The sequence below is a fragment of the Vicia villosa genome, linkage group LG2 (assembly GCF_029867415.1).
Source record: "Vicia villosa cultivar HV-30 ecotype Madison, WI linkage group LG2, Vvil1.0, whole genome shotgun sequence".
Classification (NCBI taxonomy): Eukaryota; Viridiplantae; Streptophyta; class Magnoliopsida; order Fabales; family Fabaceae; genus Vicia; species Vicia villosa.
Genome location: NC_081181.1, coordinates 4,915,028 through 4,934,416, shown reverse-complemented (window position 1 = coordinate 4,934,416; position 19,389 = coordinate 4,915,028). Strand labels below are relative to the sequence as shown.

The 19,389-nt window shown below is 33.8% G+C and overlaps 1 protein-coding gene across 1 annotated transcript; it reads right to left on the bottom strand.

Annotated features, from left to right (window-relative positions):
• Positions 1–9,014: 9,014 nt before the first annotated feature.
• Positions 9,015–18,923, bottom strand: LOC131648868 (importin beta-like SAD2). Its single transcript, XM_058918596.1, has 20 exons — positions 18,429–18,923; positions 18,180–18,332; positions 17,930–18,092; positions 17,413–17,597; positions 17,136–17,309; positions 15,183–15,328; positions 14,971–15,094; positions 14,712–14,892; positions 13,807–13,966; positions 13,674–13,715; positions 13,477–13,595; positions 13,165–13,363; positions 12,335–12,466; positions 11,672–11,775; positions 11,351–11,530; positions 10,760–10,899; positions 10,510–10,649; positions 10,245–10,411; positions 9,913–10,030; positions 9,015–9,815 (listed from the first exon to the last, which is right to left on the bottom strand). Exons 1-20 carry the CDS (start codon positions 18,737–18,739, stop codon positions 9,655–9,657), a joined length of 3,099 nt encoding a protein of 1,032 aa, XP_058774579.1. The 5' UTR covers positions 18,740–18,923; the 3' UTR covers positions 9,015–9,654.
• Between the last annotated feature and the right edge of the window lie 466 nt (positions 18,924–19,389).

Sequence of the window (19,389 nt, the reverse complement as noted above, 5' to 3'; positions counted from 1 at the left end):
AATTGAAATAGAGGTTGAGTATGACAACAAAATTGGTTGTTTTGTTTTTTTGGACAAGAAATGTTATCCATACGGATGAATGCACGTGATCTAAGGCATGTTATGAAGAAGGTATGCATATCCCTACACATACCTGAAAGTTGATCTAAGGCACGTGATCTAAATATTTTTATATACGAAATTTACTATTGATCCAAATATTTTTGTATATGATACCTAAACAAAAATGAAGTCTGTATACGGAAAAAAATTATTATTGATCAAAATATTTTTATATACAATAAATGGTATTTATGATCATATATTTTTTATCCAAAAACGGTATACCGAAAAAAAATCTATTATTGATCTAAATATTTTTGTAAACGAAAATTTAATATTGGTCCAAATGTTTTTGTAAATTATATCTAAACAAAAATAATATTTGTATACGGAAAAAAATCTAGTAGTTACGAAAAATAGCATTTATGATCCAAATATTTTTTATTCAAAAATGATATAAGGGAAAAAATTTACTATTGATCTAAATATTTTTATATATGAAATTTCTTATTGATTCAAATATTTTTGTAAATAATACCTAAACAAAATGAAGTCTGTATACGGAAAAAAAATTATTATTGATCTAAATATTTCTATATACGAGAAATGATATTTATGATCAAATATTTTTTATCCAAACACGGTATACGGGGAAAATACATTATTGATCTATATATTTTTATATACGAAAATTTAATATTGATCCAAATATTTTTGTAAATGATACCTAAACAAAAAAAATATTTGTATACGGAAAAAAAATTATTATTTACGAAAAATAGTATTTATGATTCAAAAAAATTTTATTCAAAAATGGTATACGGAAAAAAAAATCTACTATTGATCTAAATATTTTTATATACGAAATTTAATATTGATCCAAAATGTTATGATGAATTGGGAGGAATCCAGCATGTACTTTGTTAATAAGGGTGTTGGGATCCAGTTGCAAGGAAACCCTATTTTAGATGATTTAGATGATCAAATAGTTTCGACCAAAACCCTACACAAACTGACTGAGGTAGCGGCTATTTCTTTTAGGGTTAATACCTATTTTCACCCCTGCCATATGGGGCTGATTTGAAAAAAACCCCTGCAAAAAAAAAGTTGCAAGAATTCCCCTAACATTTGAACATTCTCTCGTTTTAAACCCTGTAAAATTTTTATTTTGAAAACAAACCTTGCCACTTGAAAGACCCTATCATTTTGAACCCTGTAAATTATTATTTTTAGTAAAACCAACCTTTCCTGTCATATTCCAGAGGGTTTAAAATGACATAATCTACAAGATTATAAGGTTTAAAATGAGTGAATCTTCAAATAGCAAGGTTGGTTTTAAAAACAAAAATTTTACAAGGTTTAAAACGAGAGCATCTTCAAATGTTAGGGGAATTCTTGCAACTTTTTTTTTTGCAGGGGGTTTTTTCAAATCAGCCCCATATGGCAGGGGTGAAAATAGGTATTAACCCTTTCTTTTATGTTATGTTTTACGCTACAAAACATAAATGTTGGCCAAGAGGGTATTCCAGGTTTGGTCCCACATTCACCTGCAATAGCAGATATTTTGACTAAGTTCCAAGATGTTTTAGAAGGTTACCACCTCATAGGGTGTTATTCACAAGATCGCTTTAAAGAATGTTACTGATCCAATCAATGCACGTCATTTTCGTACCCATGTGTAGAAGAACGCCATAAAGAGATTGGTTGCTGAAATGTTGGAAAGTGGCATCATTCAGCTGAGTTGCCGTCCTTGTTCTAGTCCGGTGATTTTGGTACAAAAAAAAGATGGGAGTTGGAGGTTTTGTGTGGATTATAGGGTTTCGAATCGAGCCAATATAGCATATAAATACCCTATGCCCGTAATTTAAGAACTCCTTGATGAGTTGCAACTTGCAAGGTGCTGAATTTTTTCAAAATTCGACTTGCAATTCAGCTGTCATCAAGTCAGAATGCAAGGTACTATCAGCTCAGTCCATAGTTATTCCTAAGTTGTTCGCTTAATTTCACACTACTCTGTTGGGAGGTCACTTTGATTTCTATCTTACCTATAGGCGTTTACGGCAGTCTAATAGTATGTCAAGTCATGTTATAATTAGAGAAAAAACAGTTGAAACGACTACCTATTCCAATAGCGGCCAATGCTTAGGCACATAAATATAATAGAATTAGCAATTACAATAGGAGAGACATAATTCTAAGAAGTAACTGACGCCTACAATGACCAATTTGAGAAATAAACACACATGTAAAAAAAATTCTACTATTTTTGCTACCATGGCTATTTCTGTGGTGGGAAACGAAACACTGTATCAAATCCATTAATATATTATTATTACATACCTTTATAGCTACAATATAATATGATCAGGGCAGAAGCAGTGTGAATCTGCCATATAAGAGTAATAATTAATATGAGAAAGAGAGAGGCGCAAACTTGTGTCAAAGGCACTTGAATGTCACCAAGTGCTTTATATAGTGTTGGAAACACTATGTCAAAGTATACTTCCGGCGAGCGTTGGATGCGTGTGTTGAATTTATCAAGAACATTCATTGCTGTCCACCGAACACGTGGGTGCGTATGTTCAAACGACTCTCTGGTTACTTTCAACACATAGTCTAAGAAACTTTCCAACTGCAACAGTAAAAAATAATGGTCAAACAAACAAATAAAATAAAGTTTTTTTTCCGTTTTGTTTCATGTTTCCTTAAAATTCAATTTTTGTTTTTCTAATCTTCGTCAATGTCATCATTTTTGACATTTTATAAACGGTTTTCCACTATGTTTACTCATTTGATGTTACTTAAACTCATAGAGAATTCACAATTAAATTTGAAGTATTCATGTTCTAAATGGATTTGAGATATCATATATTCAGCTTCATTTTATTTCAGTTTACTATTTACTTTCAAACATTTCAGTTCACATTATTTTAGTTCATTTCAGTTAAATTCACATCATGTCAATAATGGTTTACTCCTATATTACTATTTCATTAGGTATAAAATTGAAATAGAGGTTGAGTATGACAACAAAATTGGTTGTTTTGTTTTTTTGGACAAGAAATGTTATCCATACGGATGAATGCACGTGATCTAAGGCATGTTATGAAGAAGGTATGCATATCCCTACACATACCTGAAAGTTGATCTAAGGCACGTGATCTAAATATTTTTATATACGAAATTTACTATTGATCCAAATATTTTTGTATATGATACCTAAACAAAAATGAAGTCTGTATACGGAAAAAAATTATTATTGATCAAAATATTTTTATATACAATAAATGGTATTTATGATCATATATTTTTTATCCAAAAACGGTATACCGAAAAAAAATCTATTATTGATCTAAATATTTTTGTAAACGAAAATTTAATATTGGTCCAAATGTTTTTGTAAATTATATCTAAACAAAAATAATATTTGTATACGGAAAAAAATCTAGTAGTTACGAAAAATAGCATTTATGATCCAAATATTTTTTATTCAAAAATGATATAAGGGAAAAAATTTACTATTGATCTAAATATTTTTATATATGAAATTTCTTATTGATTCAAATATTTTTGTAAATAATACCTAAACAAAATGAAGTCTGTATACGGAAAAAAAATTATTATTGATCTAAATATTTCTATATACGAGAAATGATATTTATGATCAAATATTTTTTATCCAAACATGGTATACGGGGAAAAATACATTATTGATCTATATATTTTTATATACGAAAATTTAATATTGATCCAAATATTTTTGTAAATGATACCTAAACAAAAAAAATATTTGTATACGGAAAAAAAATTATTATTTACGAAAAATAGTATTTATGATTCAAAAAAATTTTATTCAAAAATGGTATACGGAAAAAAAAATCTACTATTGATCTAAATATTTTTATATACGAAATTTAATATTGATCCAAAATGTTATGATGAATTGGGAGGAATCCAGCATGTACTTTGTTAATAAGGGTGTTGGGATCCAGTTGCAAGGAAACCCTATTTTAGATGATTTAGATGATCAAATAGTTTCGACCAAAACCCTACACAAACTGACTGAGGTAGCGGCTATTTCTTTTAGGGTTAATACCTATTTTCACCCCTGCCATATGGGGCTGATTTGAAAAAAACCCCTGCAAAAAAAAAAGTTGCAAGAATTCCCCTAACATTTGAACATTCTCTCGTTTTAAACCCTGTAAAAATTTTATTTTGAAAACAAACCTTGCCACTTGAAAGACTCTATCATTTTGAACCCGGTAAATTATTATTTTTAGTAAAACCAACCTTTCCTGTCATATTCCAGAGGGTTTAAAATGACATAATCTACAAGATTATAAGGTTTAAAATGAGTGAATCTTCAAATAGCAAGGTTGGTTTTAAAAACAAAATTTTTACAAGGTTTAAAACGAGAACATCTTCAAATGTTAGGGGAATTCTTGCAACTTTTTTTTTTGCAGGGCGGTTTTTCAAATCAGCCCCATATGGCAGGGGTGGAAATAGGTATTAACCCTTTCTTTTATGTTATGTTTTACGCTACAAAACATAAATGTTGGCCAAGAGGGTATTCCAGGTTTGGTCCCACATTCACCTGCAATAGCAGATATTTTGACTAAGTTCCAAGATGTTTTAGAAGGTTACCACCTCATAGGGTGTTATTCACAAGATCCCTTTAAAGAATGTTACTGATCCAATCAATGCACGTCATTTTCGTACCCATGTGCAGAAGAACGCCATAAAGAGATTGGTTGCTGAAATGTTGGAAAGTGGCATCATTCAGCTGAGTTGCCGTCCTTGTTCTAGTCCGGTGATTTTGGTACAAAAAAAAGATGGGAGTTGGAGGTTTTGTGTGGATTATAGGGTTTCGAATTGAGCCAATATAGCATATAAATACCCTATGCCCGTAATTTAAGAACTCCTTGATGAGTTGCAACTTGCAAGGTGCTGAATTTTTTCAAAATTCGACTTGCAATTCAGCTGTCATCAAGTCAGAATGCAAGGTACTATCAGCTCAGTCCATAGTTATTCCTAAGTTGTTCGCTTAATTTCACACTACTCTTTTGGGAGGTCACTTTGATTTCTATCTTACCTATAGGCGTTTACGGCAGTCTAATAGTATGTCAAGTCATGTTATAATTAGAGAAAAAACAGTTGAAACGACTACCTATTCCAATAGCGGTCAATGCTTAGGCACATACGTATAATAGAATTAGCATTAGCAATTACAATAGGAGAGACATAATTCTAAGAAGTAACTGACGCCTACAATGACCAATTTGAGAAATAAACACACATGTAAAAAAAATTCTACTATTTTTGCTACCATGGCTATTTCTGTGGTGGGAAACGAAACACCGTATCAAATCCATTAATATATTATTATTACATACCTTTATAGCTACAATATAATATGATCAGGGCAGAAGCAGTGTGAATCTGCCATATAAGAGTAATAATTAATATGAGAAAGAGAGAGGCGCAAACTTGTGTCAAAGGCACTTGAATGTCACCAAGTGCTTTACATAGTGTTGGAAACACTATGTCAAAGTATACTTCCGGCGAGCGTTGGATGCGTGTGTTGAATTTATCAAGAACATTCATTGTTGTCCACCGAACACGTGGGTGCGTATGTTCAAACGACTCTCTGGTTACTTTCAACACATAGTCTAAGAAACTTTCCAACTGCAACAGTAAAAAATAATGGTGAAACAAACAAACAAAATAAAGTTTTTTTTTCCGTTTTGTTTCATGTTTCCTTAAAATTCAATTTTTTTTCTTCTAATCTTCGTCAATGTCATCATTTTTGACATTTTATAAACGGTTTTCCACTATGTTTACTCATTTGATGTTACTTAAACTCATAGAGAATTCACAATTAAATTTGAAGTATTCATGTTCTAAATGGATTTGAGATATCATATATTCAGCTTCATTTTATTTCAGTTTACTATTTACTTTCAAACATTTCAGTTCACATTATTTTAGTTCATTTCAGTTAAATTCACATCATGTCAATAATGGTTTACTCCTATATTACTATTTCATTAGGTATAAAATTGAAATAGAGGTTGAGTATGACAACAAAATTGGCTGTTTTGTTTTTTTGGGACAAGAAATGTTATCCATACGGATGAATGCACGTGATCTAAGGCATGTTATGAAGAAGGTATGCATATCCCTACACATACCTGAAAGTTGATCTAAGGCACGTGATCTAAATATTTTTATATACGAAATTTACTATTGATCCAAATATTTTTGTAAATGATACCTAAACAAAAATGAAGTCAGTATACGGAAAAAAATTATTATTAATCAAAATATTTTTATATACAATAAATGGTATTTATGATCAAATATTTTTGATCCAAAAACGGTATACCGAAAAAAAATCTATTATTGATCTAAATATTTTTGTAAACAAAAATTTAATATTGGTCCAAATGTTTTTGTAAATTATATTTAAACAAAAATAATATTTGTATCCGGAAAAAAATCTATTAGTTACGAAAAATAGCATATAACCTTTTCGAAATTGATGGGTAATCCTCCATTTATGTTGGTTTCTATGGTTTTTCAAGGACATATAACCTTTTCTGTTGTTACAACCGTTTAAGGAGATAAGTGTCAGGAGATCCTTTGAGTATGATCTAAAGGTCTCTGGGGTTATGTCACTTATATTTATGTGTACTTCTAGAGCAGGTTCATCTTAATATTTTGTGGAAGTAGAACCTTTTACATGGATAACTGCTCTAGGGATTGAAGTCAATACTCCTTATCTTCTAGATATGGCGGTTCTCAACAGCTTCAATTGGTAACTTAGAACACAATCATTTATATTGATATGTTGTACAAAAGGATTAAAACACCAATAATGGTACATGAACAGTGAATGTCTGATAAGTGTTAAATTTACAATAACACTTATTAACATAATTCACAAGTAATAAATGAAAAAATCCCCAATTTATAAATAGGGTTAAATATACTATAGGTCCTTATAAATATCCCAAAATCTAATTGTAGTCCCCAGAATATTTTCGTTCAAAGAATCGTCCTCTTAAAGTTTTTCGTCCCTATTTTTTGTCTCTGACGTCTATTCAGTTAATGGAAGCTTACGTTGACGACGGTGACTTGGCATTTTTTAAATAATTGAACAATTTCAAATTTCCACGTTTGTAAATCAATTATAAGTCGTTATTAAGGTCAATTTTCTTAGTACCATATGTAATTCTATTTTCCTCTGCGTCCTCTTTGTGCCTTAATTCCTTTCTTTGTAACTAGTCGTAGTCGAAGCTTTCTCACTCGCAGATTTAATTCGTCATCATCAAAGGAAGGTTGATGTAGTAATCCAAAACTACTACTTTGAAACCCAGTCTTCGTCCTCCGTGAGATGTCGTCGAGGAAGGAATTGTGGTTGTGAAGCTCGTATGATTACATATATGTGCAAGAATGGTCGCAATACAGACATGCTCTTCTGGAAATGTCCTTTTCGGAAGAGTGGAGAAACTTGTGATTTATTCATGAAGATATGGTTGAAGAAGATGGTAATGGTGTTTAACTAGTAGATGTCGAAAAGCTGAAGGGATTGGAGATCGTTGAACTGCTGAGGAGTTGTATGAAGGTTCCAAGAAGAAGAACATGAAGTTGCAAGCGAAATTGAGATTAGAGGAATGGGTTAGAAAAATCAAATTTTTCTGTTTTGTAGTTTCTCTTATGATTAATGTGTGCATAATAATGAAATGTAATTGTTGAAGTAAGGTTGTATGAGCAATTTAATTAATGTGTTCGTAATGTAATCATTATGTTTCTAATGGAATTATGCTGAATTTTATAGATTGTGTGGAATAGCCACTTATAATTGTGCCCTAATTCTGCTTAACTTTTGAATAAAATTTGCATATTCACTTTTAAAATTTTGTCATATTCACTTCTAAATATTGACATAGTTGGCCTCAATTTCGGCATAGTTTGCCTCAATTTTGGTATATTGTGGTCTAAAATATTCACATTGTTTTCCTTATTTGACAAATAACATTTTGAAGTCAATAGAGAGATTGTACCAAAAAAGGACCAACAATAAAGATCTTGGCCATAAAAAGCATAAATTTTTCCGACCTCATACTTTAACATTGGGACTTTAGCAATACTAATTACTAGAGTACAATTTAAATGTGGGTTATGTGCCAATAAATTGCAATAACACTATTGTTATTAGTCTCACTAAAAGTCATGTGCTTCATTCTCACACTAAACATATTGAACATTCACAGAAAATATCTATCAATTAAACAATAAATTTAAAACCTCGTCAGAAATTTAGACTATCATTGATAAACGTGTAGATTGTGTATAAGTGATTGATAAAATGCATTTTCTATAGGCGGAAGAAATTCAATACCCACAAACTCTCATCTCTATGAAAAATTCATTTAGCATTCACTTGTTATAAATTCTGCAACTTTAAACTTCCAAACAATTTGCAACCATAAGCTTAAAACCATAGTTTGCAACCATAAGCTTAAAACCATAGTGACGGTTAAACGTCATTGATATTGCACTGATCCTTGCGTAAACGATAAAACAAAAATACTTACTTTTTACTGTTTTACTGCAACACTCTCCCATATAATTTCTTCTCTTAGCTCTTATCTTTGATTCTTACATCCATAATCAACTTCTCTTAGCTCTTATCTTGATTCTTACATCCATAATCAATAATCAGTAATCTGTGTTGAATAGTCAAACTCTCCCAAAATACTTTTACTGTCCAAACAAATGTTCATATGAGACTATAGAATAAGAAAGAAATCTATTTAAGAACATGTCACCACACTCCTACTCTTTTCACCACCATAATATACTTCCTTCACTCTTTGTCCACCACAATCTCCAACCCATTTACTTGTAATGTCTATTAAGCTTTGACTAAAACAAAATTTGGAAGAAAACCGAAGACAAACAGAAACTTAACAAAAACATATTTAAACCTTAATGAGTATAATTGTTACACAATATATGCAGTAAGCAAGCAACGCTTGTAAAGGTAAATGCACAGCCTTAATCAATAAGCGGTGGATTTAGAATCTCAACTTAACTATTATAACCAAAAAATTGTCAAAAATACAAAAAACTAATTCCAAAATCATCTCAACAAAACCTGGCAATGCGCCAAACCGCATACCTCCTCGGTTTACCTGTCTATGTGACAGGACATCACAGAACTTGACATGAAGCCACTACTACACTAATCGGACAAGGACTTCCATATGCTGGAAACAGGGAACCTTGACACGGAGACTGGAAATGAAGGATCCATAAAAAAGTGAAAAGGAATTAGAGCAAAAACGGCAAGAATTGATCCTTTCATCCGAAGGATGGCCAGAAGCACTAAACTCCAGTTCCTTGAGCCAATAAATGGGAACTTCAATGTACTAAACTCTCAGGCATTTCAAAACTGCAAACTCTTGACTCATGGACCAACTAGGAACACTGAGCCAATAAATGCTTCAAATATATAACCCTATGCATCTCTTACAAAGTATCGATGCAAGAGAAAATGCCTGATAGCACAACAGCTAAACAAGAACCTCATGTACATCCAAAAGCTTAAGAATCTGCGATAGCTGACGACTTCTCTGATTTTTCCTTCTCAATTTCACCTCTTCTCATCTCGGCATGCTGGGCAACACCACTTGCAAGAGCTTGATAAGAGAACTCAAGTGTCTGGGTCAAGTTCTGAAACTTTATTGGATCGGACGATTGCATCACTACAGAGAAATTTATTTCAAAAGACAGAATTAGAACAATAATGATAGGTATTAAAATGAAACATTTAACACACTTTAAGAGTCAGTATCAACATACCTTTCATTGTATCCACAAAGAAAATAAAAGGATCCACCTCATCAATTGGGGATTGCAAATCTTCGTCATCACTGAAGTCATCCTCCGAGTCATCGTCACTGGGCCTGAATGACTTTGCCTATTGGGTGGCAATGCAAAATGATAACAGGAGTTGAAGAAAGTCATTAAACCAAAACAAATAATAAATTACATAAGTAAACTGTTTAAATAAAAATGCACAGTTTATATTTTATTTTCTGAGAAAGAAAAACAAGAAGTTTCATTCTTAAAAAATATAAATATGAATCAAGCAGACAAATGTTATTTGGGTCTTCAGAACTATATACACAGACCTGATCAGCCAACTTTCTAAGATTACTACTGGCAGCTTCATCTCCATCTTCAGCATCAGCTCCCATTTCCCCGTCAGAACCACTGTCGTCCTCAACTTCATCATCAGTTTGAAAGCCATCCATATCATCAACTTCTTCTTCTTCTTCCTCCTCCTCTTTTGCAGCTTCTGCAAAGTAAATAGTTGAGAATCAAAAATGGAATCAGTATATTCCTGATTATGCACTTCAACATGTCAAAGAGTTACAGAGAGTGTAGCATAAAGACCTGCAACTTGATCTTTGTATGCAACCAGAAGATCAAGAGTGGCACGGAATACCCGGCCTAAAGCCTCTCCTGGCAATTGATCAGCTGGAAGCACCAGCAAGGATGTTAAACCAAGGCAGCAGACTTTCTTACCATGTTCCCTGCATAAAAATAGTCACAACTATGCAATAAATAGACCTTCAAATTGCTACATACAAAAAACTTATATTGAGGTAAGGAGGAGTGATGGTGAAGAGGCAGGATAACAGACCTTTTAAAATTAGCATGTGCACCACTCTTCTTGACTTCTTGTAGCATATGAAACCAAAGATTGAAGATTTCTGATGCAACACCTAACTTTTGCAATATGCTGAGAGTCAATGCAGCATTGTAGTATAGACCATCTGCAATCTGCAAAAAATATATCCTCTTGTGAACTTACATTTGGTGTCTTTCCCTATCATCTTAAAAAAAATTGGCTTAGCTTATATGATAGATAAACTGAACTCATTGGAGAATGAATGAATCAATTTCATCAGACAAGTAATATGTTGCAGTTGATTTCTTTCTCTTTATAAATTTTAACAAGTAAAATCATCGCTAGTGGAAATGCAAACCATACGAACAAGGAGAACATAACAATTGCATAAAAAACCGCCATACAAAATTAAATGCATCCAACTTGATATGACTCGTACCGAATGTAAACCAAACTTCAAAATAGAAACATGGGTTGAAAAGAAAACAAGGTATAATGGATCATAAAAAACCAGCTTTTTTGAAGATGTATAAAAAAATAAGAAAGCAACAGACGCCAACTATCTCATGTGGCGTGTCAATAAAGATTCTAGTAAACCCTTACCACTTGCATGAGAAGACATTTTAAATTTGATTTTCCAGTTCGATGCAAGCGTTCAACTGTAATTCTGAGATACGGCTCAACCCAGTGGTCCACCAGTCCTCTGCAGTTTAGGAAGACAGCTTCAATAAGCTTTGGGGCTGGCTCAATATCACTATCCTCCATATTTTTATCTGCCATAAGCTTTAATGCGAAACATATATCAGAGATAACAAACAAGAAGCTAGAAAAAATAATAACAACTTAACACCCATTTACAATCACCAGATCCCACTCCTAACAGGTGGTGGCTAAATTAATTATAGTAATGCAAATATCACTTACAGATGAAATCATATTCCACAAACTCTGTTGATAGTCAGGTTCTTTGCAAGTAACGAAATGAACAGTTCCCCTTGAAATGTAATTGTCCAGAGGAACCATTATATCTGCCGAATCAAACCAACCAAGTAAGCATGTAGAAAGGGTGAAATTTTATATAGACTGTAAAGAGTCCCACATCGGATGTGAAATGGCTTGAAAATATGTTGAAAAGTGAGGACAACTCTCATCTCACAAGCCGGTTTTGTAGGTTTGAGTTAGGCTCAACCCAAATCGGATGCAATATATGTTTATAAGTGAGGGCATCCTCACCTTGCAAGCAGGTTTCCAAGGGTTCAGTAAGACCTAACTCAAATTCTAAGAAAGACATAAATTAATTTAAATATTAGGGTGCTGTATTGGGTAGAAGAGACAGGAAATTATTTGAAAGATATTCCCTGTTTTGAATAATATGGATCAGATCATGAAAAAATGAACCTTTTAAACAAACAAGGACTGCGTGAACAAAAATGGTGACAGTGACTCATCTCTAGCTTTCAATGTTATTAACAACAACAATCAAGCTTTATCACACTAAGCATGGTCGGCTATAAGTTATTATAAAAGAATATTTTTATAAGGCAACGATAAGTTGAGATGAATTGCATGAAATGCAATTGAACTTACTTGGAAAAAAATCAATTGCCCAGTCTGCTAGTGCTTCCATTATTATTGGCCAAAGACTCCATAAGTCCAATGATATTGTTGGAGAGAAAAAAGTCATATATGATGCAATTTCCAAAATTTCTTCAAAAACCTCTGTAACCATGAATGGAAGATAATGGAAAAAATATAAGCAAGTAAAACCTGAGTGGAACTAAAATTTCAGAAACATAGTCTAAATGCCACAATCCAACAATATCCAAAATTACATGCTCCACTAGTAAATCCAATAAGCAGAAGGTTCATAATAAACCAGCTTCAGTTATCAGCATCGTATTATTTTGATTTGACACAAACTGAAAGATACTACTACCTTATAAAGCTACAGTTCTCCATCTAAAATACTATATCAGTCTACTTTTAAATGAAACCTGTGTGTGCACACCCATACTAACAAATATGAGATGTGATTTCATCTCACTGAACTGAAAATAGAATAGTATTTTTCTGTTATGTGAGTAACTGATTTGCAAGGATATTTATATCCAATGTTATTCTACACCAACCATGGGAGTTAACCTACACCCCTGTAACTAACTGAGTGAGCTGTTATAACAGCTACTATCACAATCTGCCATGTGGCAGAACATTCTAGAAAAGAAGTTATAAAGAATAACAAAAAGATAACATAGTAGTAATGAATACTATTCTAATACATACAATCAAATAGAACCACCTTTGCTCCATTAAATGTATAAACACAAGCAAACACAAAATGACATTGAAAAGACAAGGGGGTAGAAGCAAAAGAAAACCTTGGAGTCATTTAGATAACCATGATTCGTAGTAAATACCTTGACCATCGGTCGTTAACATGCTACGCATTATGGGAAGCAAAGTAGGCTCGATTTGAACAAAAATTTGGGGAAGACTGCTCACTGATTCAAGTATTGTGCTAATGGCACGCAAGCAACCAACTGCAGCCAGAGAACTTGGATCATCATCTTCATCATCAGCATCGGCAGAGTTCATACACCTCCAAAATGCAGCTGCCTTTGTTGAGAAAAGAAAAAACTATTTATAATACAGAAAAAGCACTAGATTTCCAAAACAATGACAGCATTCTTGGCAGATACAAGATTTACAAAATAAAATATATAAATTACCAAATTTTGGCATAATCCAAGCGCATAAGGAGCCATTTCTTCCCCAAACTTGTCCACAATAGTCTCCAAAGTAAACACGAGGTCCTCATTCTCAACTTCATTCATAAGTTTGAAGAACTCTGAAAATATTCTTGTTAGTTAAACTCATTCACCAAAGCCAAATAAGCAGTGTAACACTAATTCTTTTACACACATACCATCAAGGAGTGGAGGGAGAAGAGGACGAATTTCATCTAAATCTGCATCAACAAAAAGAAAAAAATAAGCTTAACTAACAATATTTTTGCCAGAATTCATCCAAATCACAAAATAAACAGAATTCACGACCACCTTCGCAAGCTTCAATGAAAGAACGCAGAGCAAAAACAGAATCAATGCGAACAGGAAGTTCAGGATCTCGCATTCCACATACAACACACTGCATTGCCTTTCGGAAATTGTTCTGATCCGAGAAGCTAATGTGGGCATATTGTCCTGCAACCCATGCTGCCTGTTTTTCACAGGAATGTCAATAGATAGCGAAAACTCTTCAGATAATGAAGGTTCCATAATGTATTATTCAAATTCTACTATTTCCATCAAATCATATATATCATAATACTATATACTCCATCACTATCACAATTCACAATACTATAAGGAAGCAATGAGAGGAGCACTAGCTCTACTTCAATGAGGCTCCCCCTTGGCTGTATACCCCAACCTGCGAAAGAGTGCAAGGTTGGTCTCAACAGGAAAAAACATTTTTGATAATATGTTCACACTGCAGCCAGAAAACGCATTTTGCACTATTTGTGTGTCGTAAACTACTGATTTAATTTTATAAGATTAAATAACATGTACTCCTTTCTCTTTTTCATACAAAATAAAACAAGAAAATACAATCACCACACCTGTGCCATGAAAAAAAAATTATGCTCAGGAAGGAACTTATTAGTTCTAAATAAAAATATCATAGAAAAGTGCATAGACATAGGAGAACATCGGAAAACCGGAGCCCCAGGCAGGAGTTAATTCCAGTCTATTACAATCTTAGGGCCTCCTATTTTTGCTTATTGCATGCCAAACATTTATCAGAAATGGACATCCAAATTAGCAGTCTTTAGTATGGATATTGTGAAATATGCCAGCTTAGCTTTTTAAGATACATTCTTCAGACATAGGACAGATCAAAAGAGAGTGAATTTGGCAAGCATCAGAAAAGACACAAACATAAATTATATAGGAGACCATACCTTGGCCCTAAGATGACCAACGGGGCTGCCGAACTCAGGAAATACATGTTGCACTAACATACGCTCAAGTTCAGATTTATAGGGCTCGGTTTGTTTCAATTTGTCACAAAGTGTCCCAATAGCAAGAAGAGCGCCATCTTTCTGTCTATAAGACTTGTATTCTACTGGTGCTTCATCATACCTAGAATGGAAAAATATATATACATAAATACAGTATCAATCCGTAAACCTTCTTCTTAACAGAAAGTAACATATTTACCTTTTCAAAATTTCAACTATGAATTGCACAAATTTATGAAAATTATCTTCCCTGCGTTTTCGAAGCAGCTCACTCACAAAATCCACAGAGGCAGTCTTAGGACTATACAAGTCTTCAATAATGTCTGTAACAAAGAATTAGAAACTATAAGCTCATGCCAATACAAATTATTTGAAATTTGGGTTCCATGTTTACCCGCCAGTAAAACTTACCATAGCCTTTCCTAACATATTCATGAGGATCTTCGTCCCAAAGCTTTTGATCATTATCATTAAAGCACATAAGAGGAAAAACAATTTCAAAAAGAAGAACATCAAGCCGAGGCTGCATCACAGTATACATGCTTTTCTTTGAAACACTGCATGTTAAAAAAAATTCAAAGAGAAATTGTTAACTCAAAAATCAACATATCATGAAACACGGTGGTAGAGAATAGAAACATTTAATACAGCTGCTAATATTCTCAAGCTAAGTATGTTCCTACTCCCCAAACAACATAAAGTTATTTGAAGGTAACAGTTAGAATGATACTTTCCCAAGTATAGTTATTAGTTACATAGCTTCTTGAGAAAATAACCATATTTTTCCATCTCGTGTCATGAAGCCACTACAACTTTCAAAAAGAAAGTGTAACTCCATAATTAATATATCCTGAAACATGGTGGTAGAGAATAGAAACATTTAACACGGCAGCTAATATTCTCGAGTTAAACATGCTCCTACTCCCAAACAACCTAAAGTTATTCAGGTTCTCATAAGAAATTTGGAAACGAAACAAATACAACCATGAGCCCAAGATAACATCTAGCATGAGACTTTCCCAAGTATCGTTATTAGTTACATAGCTTCTGGACAAAATAACCATATTTATCTATCCCGTTTCAAGAAGCCACTACAACTTTGGTCGGCAAATGAGGACCTATGAAAGGAGATAGGCATCTCGATGAATAAAAGTCACCTCACACAACCCCATTCCCCAAAGTAACGTCAAGATTAATGGGGTGGAGTCAGGGTGCACTAGGGTCAAGAAAACCACCGGCTTTAAGATCATCCCATCCCATCACATCCCAGAATTTTGCTTTTGTTATAACGTTTTCCGTAACATTTTAAGATCATCATTACTTATTGACTTAGATTTGCTAGCATGTGAGATTTTTTAAAAATTCTCTATCTTCGGTGCAAGGGTTTTCCAGTATATTATAGAAAATCAGGCCTTTCTATTCCTGAGCTTGGATTGATGCTTTTTAAAGTTCTATAATTAATAAGAAAGCTTGGCTATCCCTATAAGAGAAGTCATAGTTATTGACCAAGGAACTATAAACCACAAAGTTAGAAGTGTTTCTGACTTAGAGTTGAAAGTTGAAAACTATATCATCTCTCAAGTCATATGGTTTAAATAGAGTCTGTAATACAAAATGATGAAGAAATAAAAGGGCATGTAAATGGAGGAGGGCTTCAAAGGTTTTATGTGATGCAAAGGTACCGCTCAAATTGAAGGAAAAATTTATCGGACTGCAGTAAGATAAATTTATCGGATTGCGGTAAGATCTGCGGTGTGTCCTCTCGGGGCCGGAAAACTCAGATTTGGTCAGAGTAGTGTCTAGTTTTTCCTTCCTATTTTTTTATTTGGCTCTGAAGTGCCGCACCATTTGCGATCTGGTTTGTATTTTTGCATGGCGACACGACACTGCAACGCACTGGGGAACTCTGCTGAGGCCACCTCCCACTTTAGCCTCTCCAGCGCGATGGCACAACATCTGCCACTATTGACAACCTAGAGACAAATCCTTTGGTACCTAAGTGTATGGGACTGGGTCTGTGATAAGTCATAGGAGATTCCTTTCAAATTATATATCAGCATATAGAATCAATGATTATTGGATGAACAGTAATTCCCAACAGAGAATGGGACTTTGATCAAACTATAATTTCTTTGGCAACCATGGAGAAAGCTGCTACTGGAAATTAAGAGAACAAGCTAAGGCCTTGATATTTAACATTTCATAAACTGAACCCGGAATTGCCTTTACTGAAATATCTAAATTCGTATATATATATAAGATTTGACTTCAAAAAAAAATATTGGTTTGTAGTTAATGAAAGCATGGCATGATTTAATGATATGGAATGATGCTACCAATGAGCTTTAAATGATATTGGAGTACCTGTTGGTTAGATATTGAAGAACCAGGTTGATGACTCGGTCAGGTAAATAACCACCTACTCGAATGACATTCAACAGATTTAAGTGGCAATCCAAAATCTTCCCTGCATAATGCTTGTGAAACATCTGAGCAAAGGCCTTGTTTTCAGGGTTTCGCGGCTTCAAGTCGCCAAAACTGTAACATGATAGTTTAAGCACCCGAAGAAGTTGTGGTTCAATCAGCAACTCTACAGCAAACGTCATATTTATCGACTAAATAATCCAAAATTCAAACTCACCGAGTGTATAGCCTATTTAGAATGTGAATTGTCCATTTTTTTACTTTCCACCAGCCCCATGATTTACGAAGATCGGGATCAACAGGCTGACCTTCCGAGGGAACAGGCCTCTCCAATACATTTAAAAACAGCACCATCCAAGCATTGAATACATTTTGATCAAACAAAAGCTTTGGAAGCTCCAACTGCATAAATTTAAAAAATGAGCATGCTATTGAATGTCAATTCTCAGAAACTAAAGTGGATAATACTAGCATATTAGAATGTAAATAAGATAAGCAATTTACAATTGTATTGCCAATTTCAAATCGTAATCAATTTTTTTTTGAAAATCTTGGTATCCAGCCTTGCAACCGACTAATCCAAGAGGGACCAATCCCACCGCCCACTAGCGGGGATCCCAAATCGTTGTCAATTAGTTCCATTACAAATAGAAAAACATGTTATATATAAATGAAAAACGCAACAACGAGCACCCTTATCATTGAATTGTGTGAGTGAGGGAAATAAAACGTACATATATGGAGGACCAGAATATTTTACAGATAAGCTTGATGAGATCAGCTACTTCAATGGATGGATTAGCAATCTGGACAAGGGTGTTGAAAATATTGAGAAGGTGAGGAAACGTCTCTTCAACAATGTGATAAGCCGGAGTCCTCTCGTCATCTGATTTGAACCTGCAAAAATAGAGAGATATCATGAAAAACTTAACCATCTGCAAGAAATGCAATCCATAATATAAGATTAAAAACGGAACAACGTACTCATATTTAATAGAAAGAATGCGGAGAACAAATAAGGCGGAGTAAACTTGTTGTTGATCCTGTAAATTATGCTTGATCCAATCAAGAAGATTGGGACATTGTTCGGGATAGTCGGAATGAAGAATTGTCTTGAGGCACTCGCCAAGTTGAACTCTGTAAGTAAGTAATTAACACAAACACATAGAGTGCAATTGCAGTTAGAAACAAAACAATGTTTATAGAGTTAGTTAGTTAGTTAGAGTGAGATACCTCAGAAGAGAAGGAAGTTGAGGTAGAAAAAGGAGAATGTGATTCCTGACGAGGTCTTTATCGGCGATAGAGATAGTGTGGTGAGAATCGGAAGGAGAAGGAGGAGACCAATTCTTAGCAATGAAGTTTTTGAAGTGAATAGCGGCAACTTGTCTGACGGCAATGTCAGAGTTGGCGTGAACGATGATCTGTAACAGAGTGGGGAGATGGTGAGGGGCGTACTGGATCTGATCCAACCTTAGTTCAGCAGCTTTGCGTTCATCGGGATTGGGACTGAGAGTGGCTTGCAGTATAACACCGACTTCATCCATTTCTCGTAGTAAAACCCTAGCACTGAGTTTCTCTGCGTGTTTGTTTGTGTGTAATAATAGGGTTTTAGAGGTTTCAACTTTCAACCGCTCTTCCTTCTACTGTGTCTCTCAGCGAAGTTTTGGTTGGTTGCTTCACACAGTCACACTTCACTTTACACGTTCACGAGACATCATCCTACGGAACGGATTATTTACCCTCCGTCCAAAAATAATTGGCCATTTGATAAAATTATTTATCCCAAATAATTATCACTAAAAGTTGATTACATCAATAATAAATGATAATTTCTCATCTCACCCCATGACTTTCTTACGCACCATCGAATTGTTCTTCCGTAGGTGCATCTACGGAAAGGTTTGGCGTTATAACTCGCGTCAGACCTTTCTCCTCCCTCATTCTCTTCATTTCAAACTTTTATCTCTCAAACTCTCTAAGCCCCAAACACTCGGCCTACATTGTCAACATCAAGTATCAAGACATTCCATCAAGTTCAAATTGTTATTGAATCGGTAAGTTTTTAATATTTTGACTTATTTTAGAGTGTTTTGAAATCGAATTAGAATATGATATTTAGGTGTAGAAATAATTGGATAGGATTAGAGATATTGTTTAGAGACAATGTAGGTGCTGTTAGTGGTTTATTTTGGAC

What these genes read in the sequence shown, in the direction of transcription:
- LOC131648868 (XM_058918596.1), bottom strand. Translation starts at nt 18,739, where the DNA reads ATGGATGAAGTCGGTGTTATACTGCAAGCCACTCTCAGTCCCAATCCC. An exon ending in ATATGTTAGGAAAGGCTATG is followed by an intron (nt 15,095 to 15,182) that starts GTAAGTTTTACT and finishes TCTTTGTTACAG; the next exon opens with ACATTATTGAAGACTTGTAT. An exon ending in GCACATGCTAATTTTAAAAG is followed by an intron (nt 10,650 to 10,759) that starts GTCTGTTATCCT and finishes ATTTTTATGCAG; the next exon opens with GGAACATGGTAAGAAAGTCT.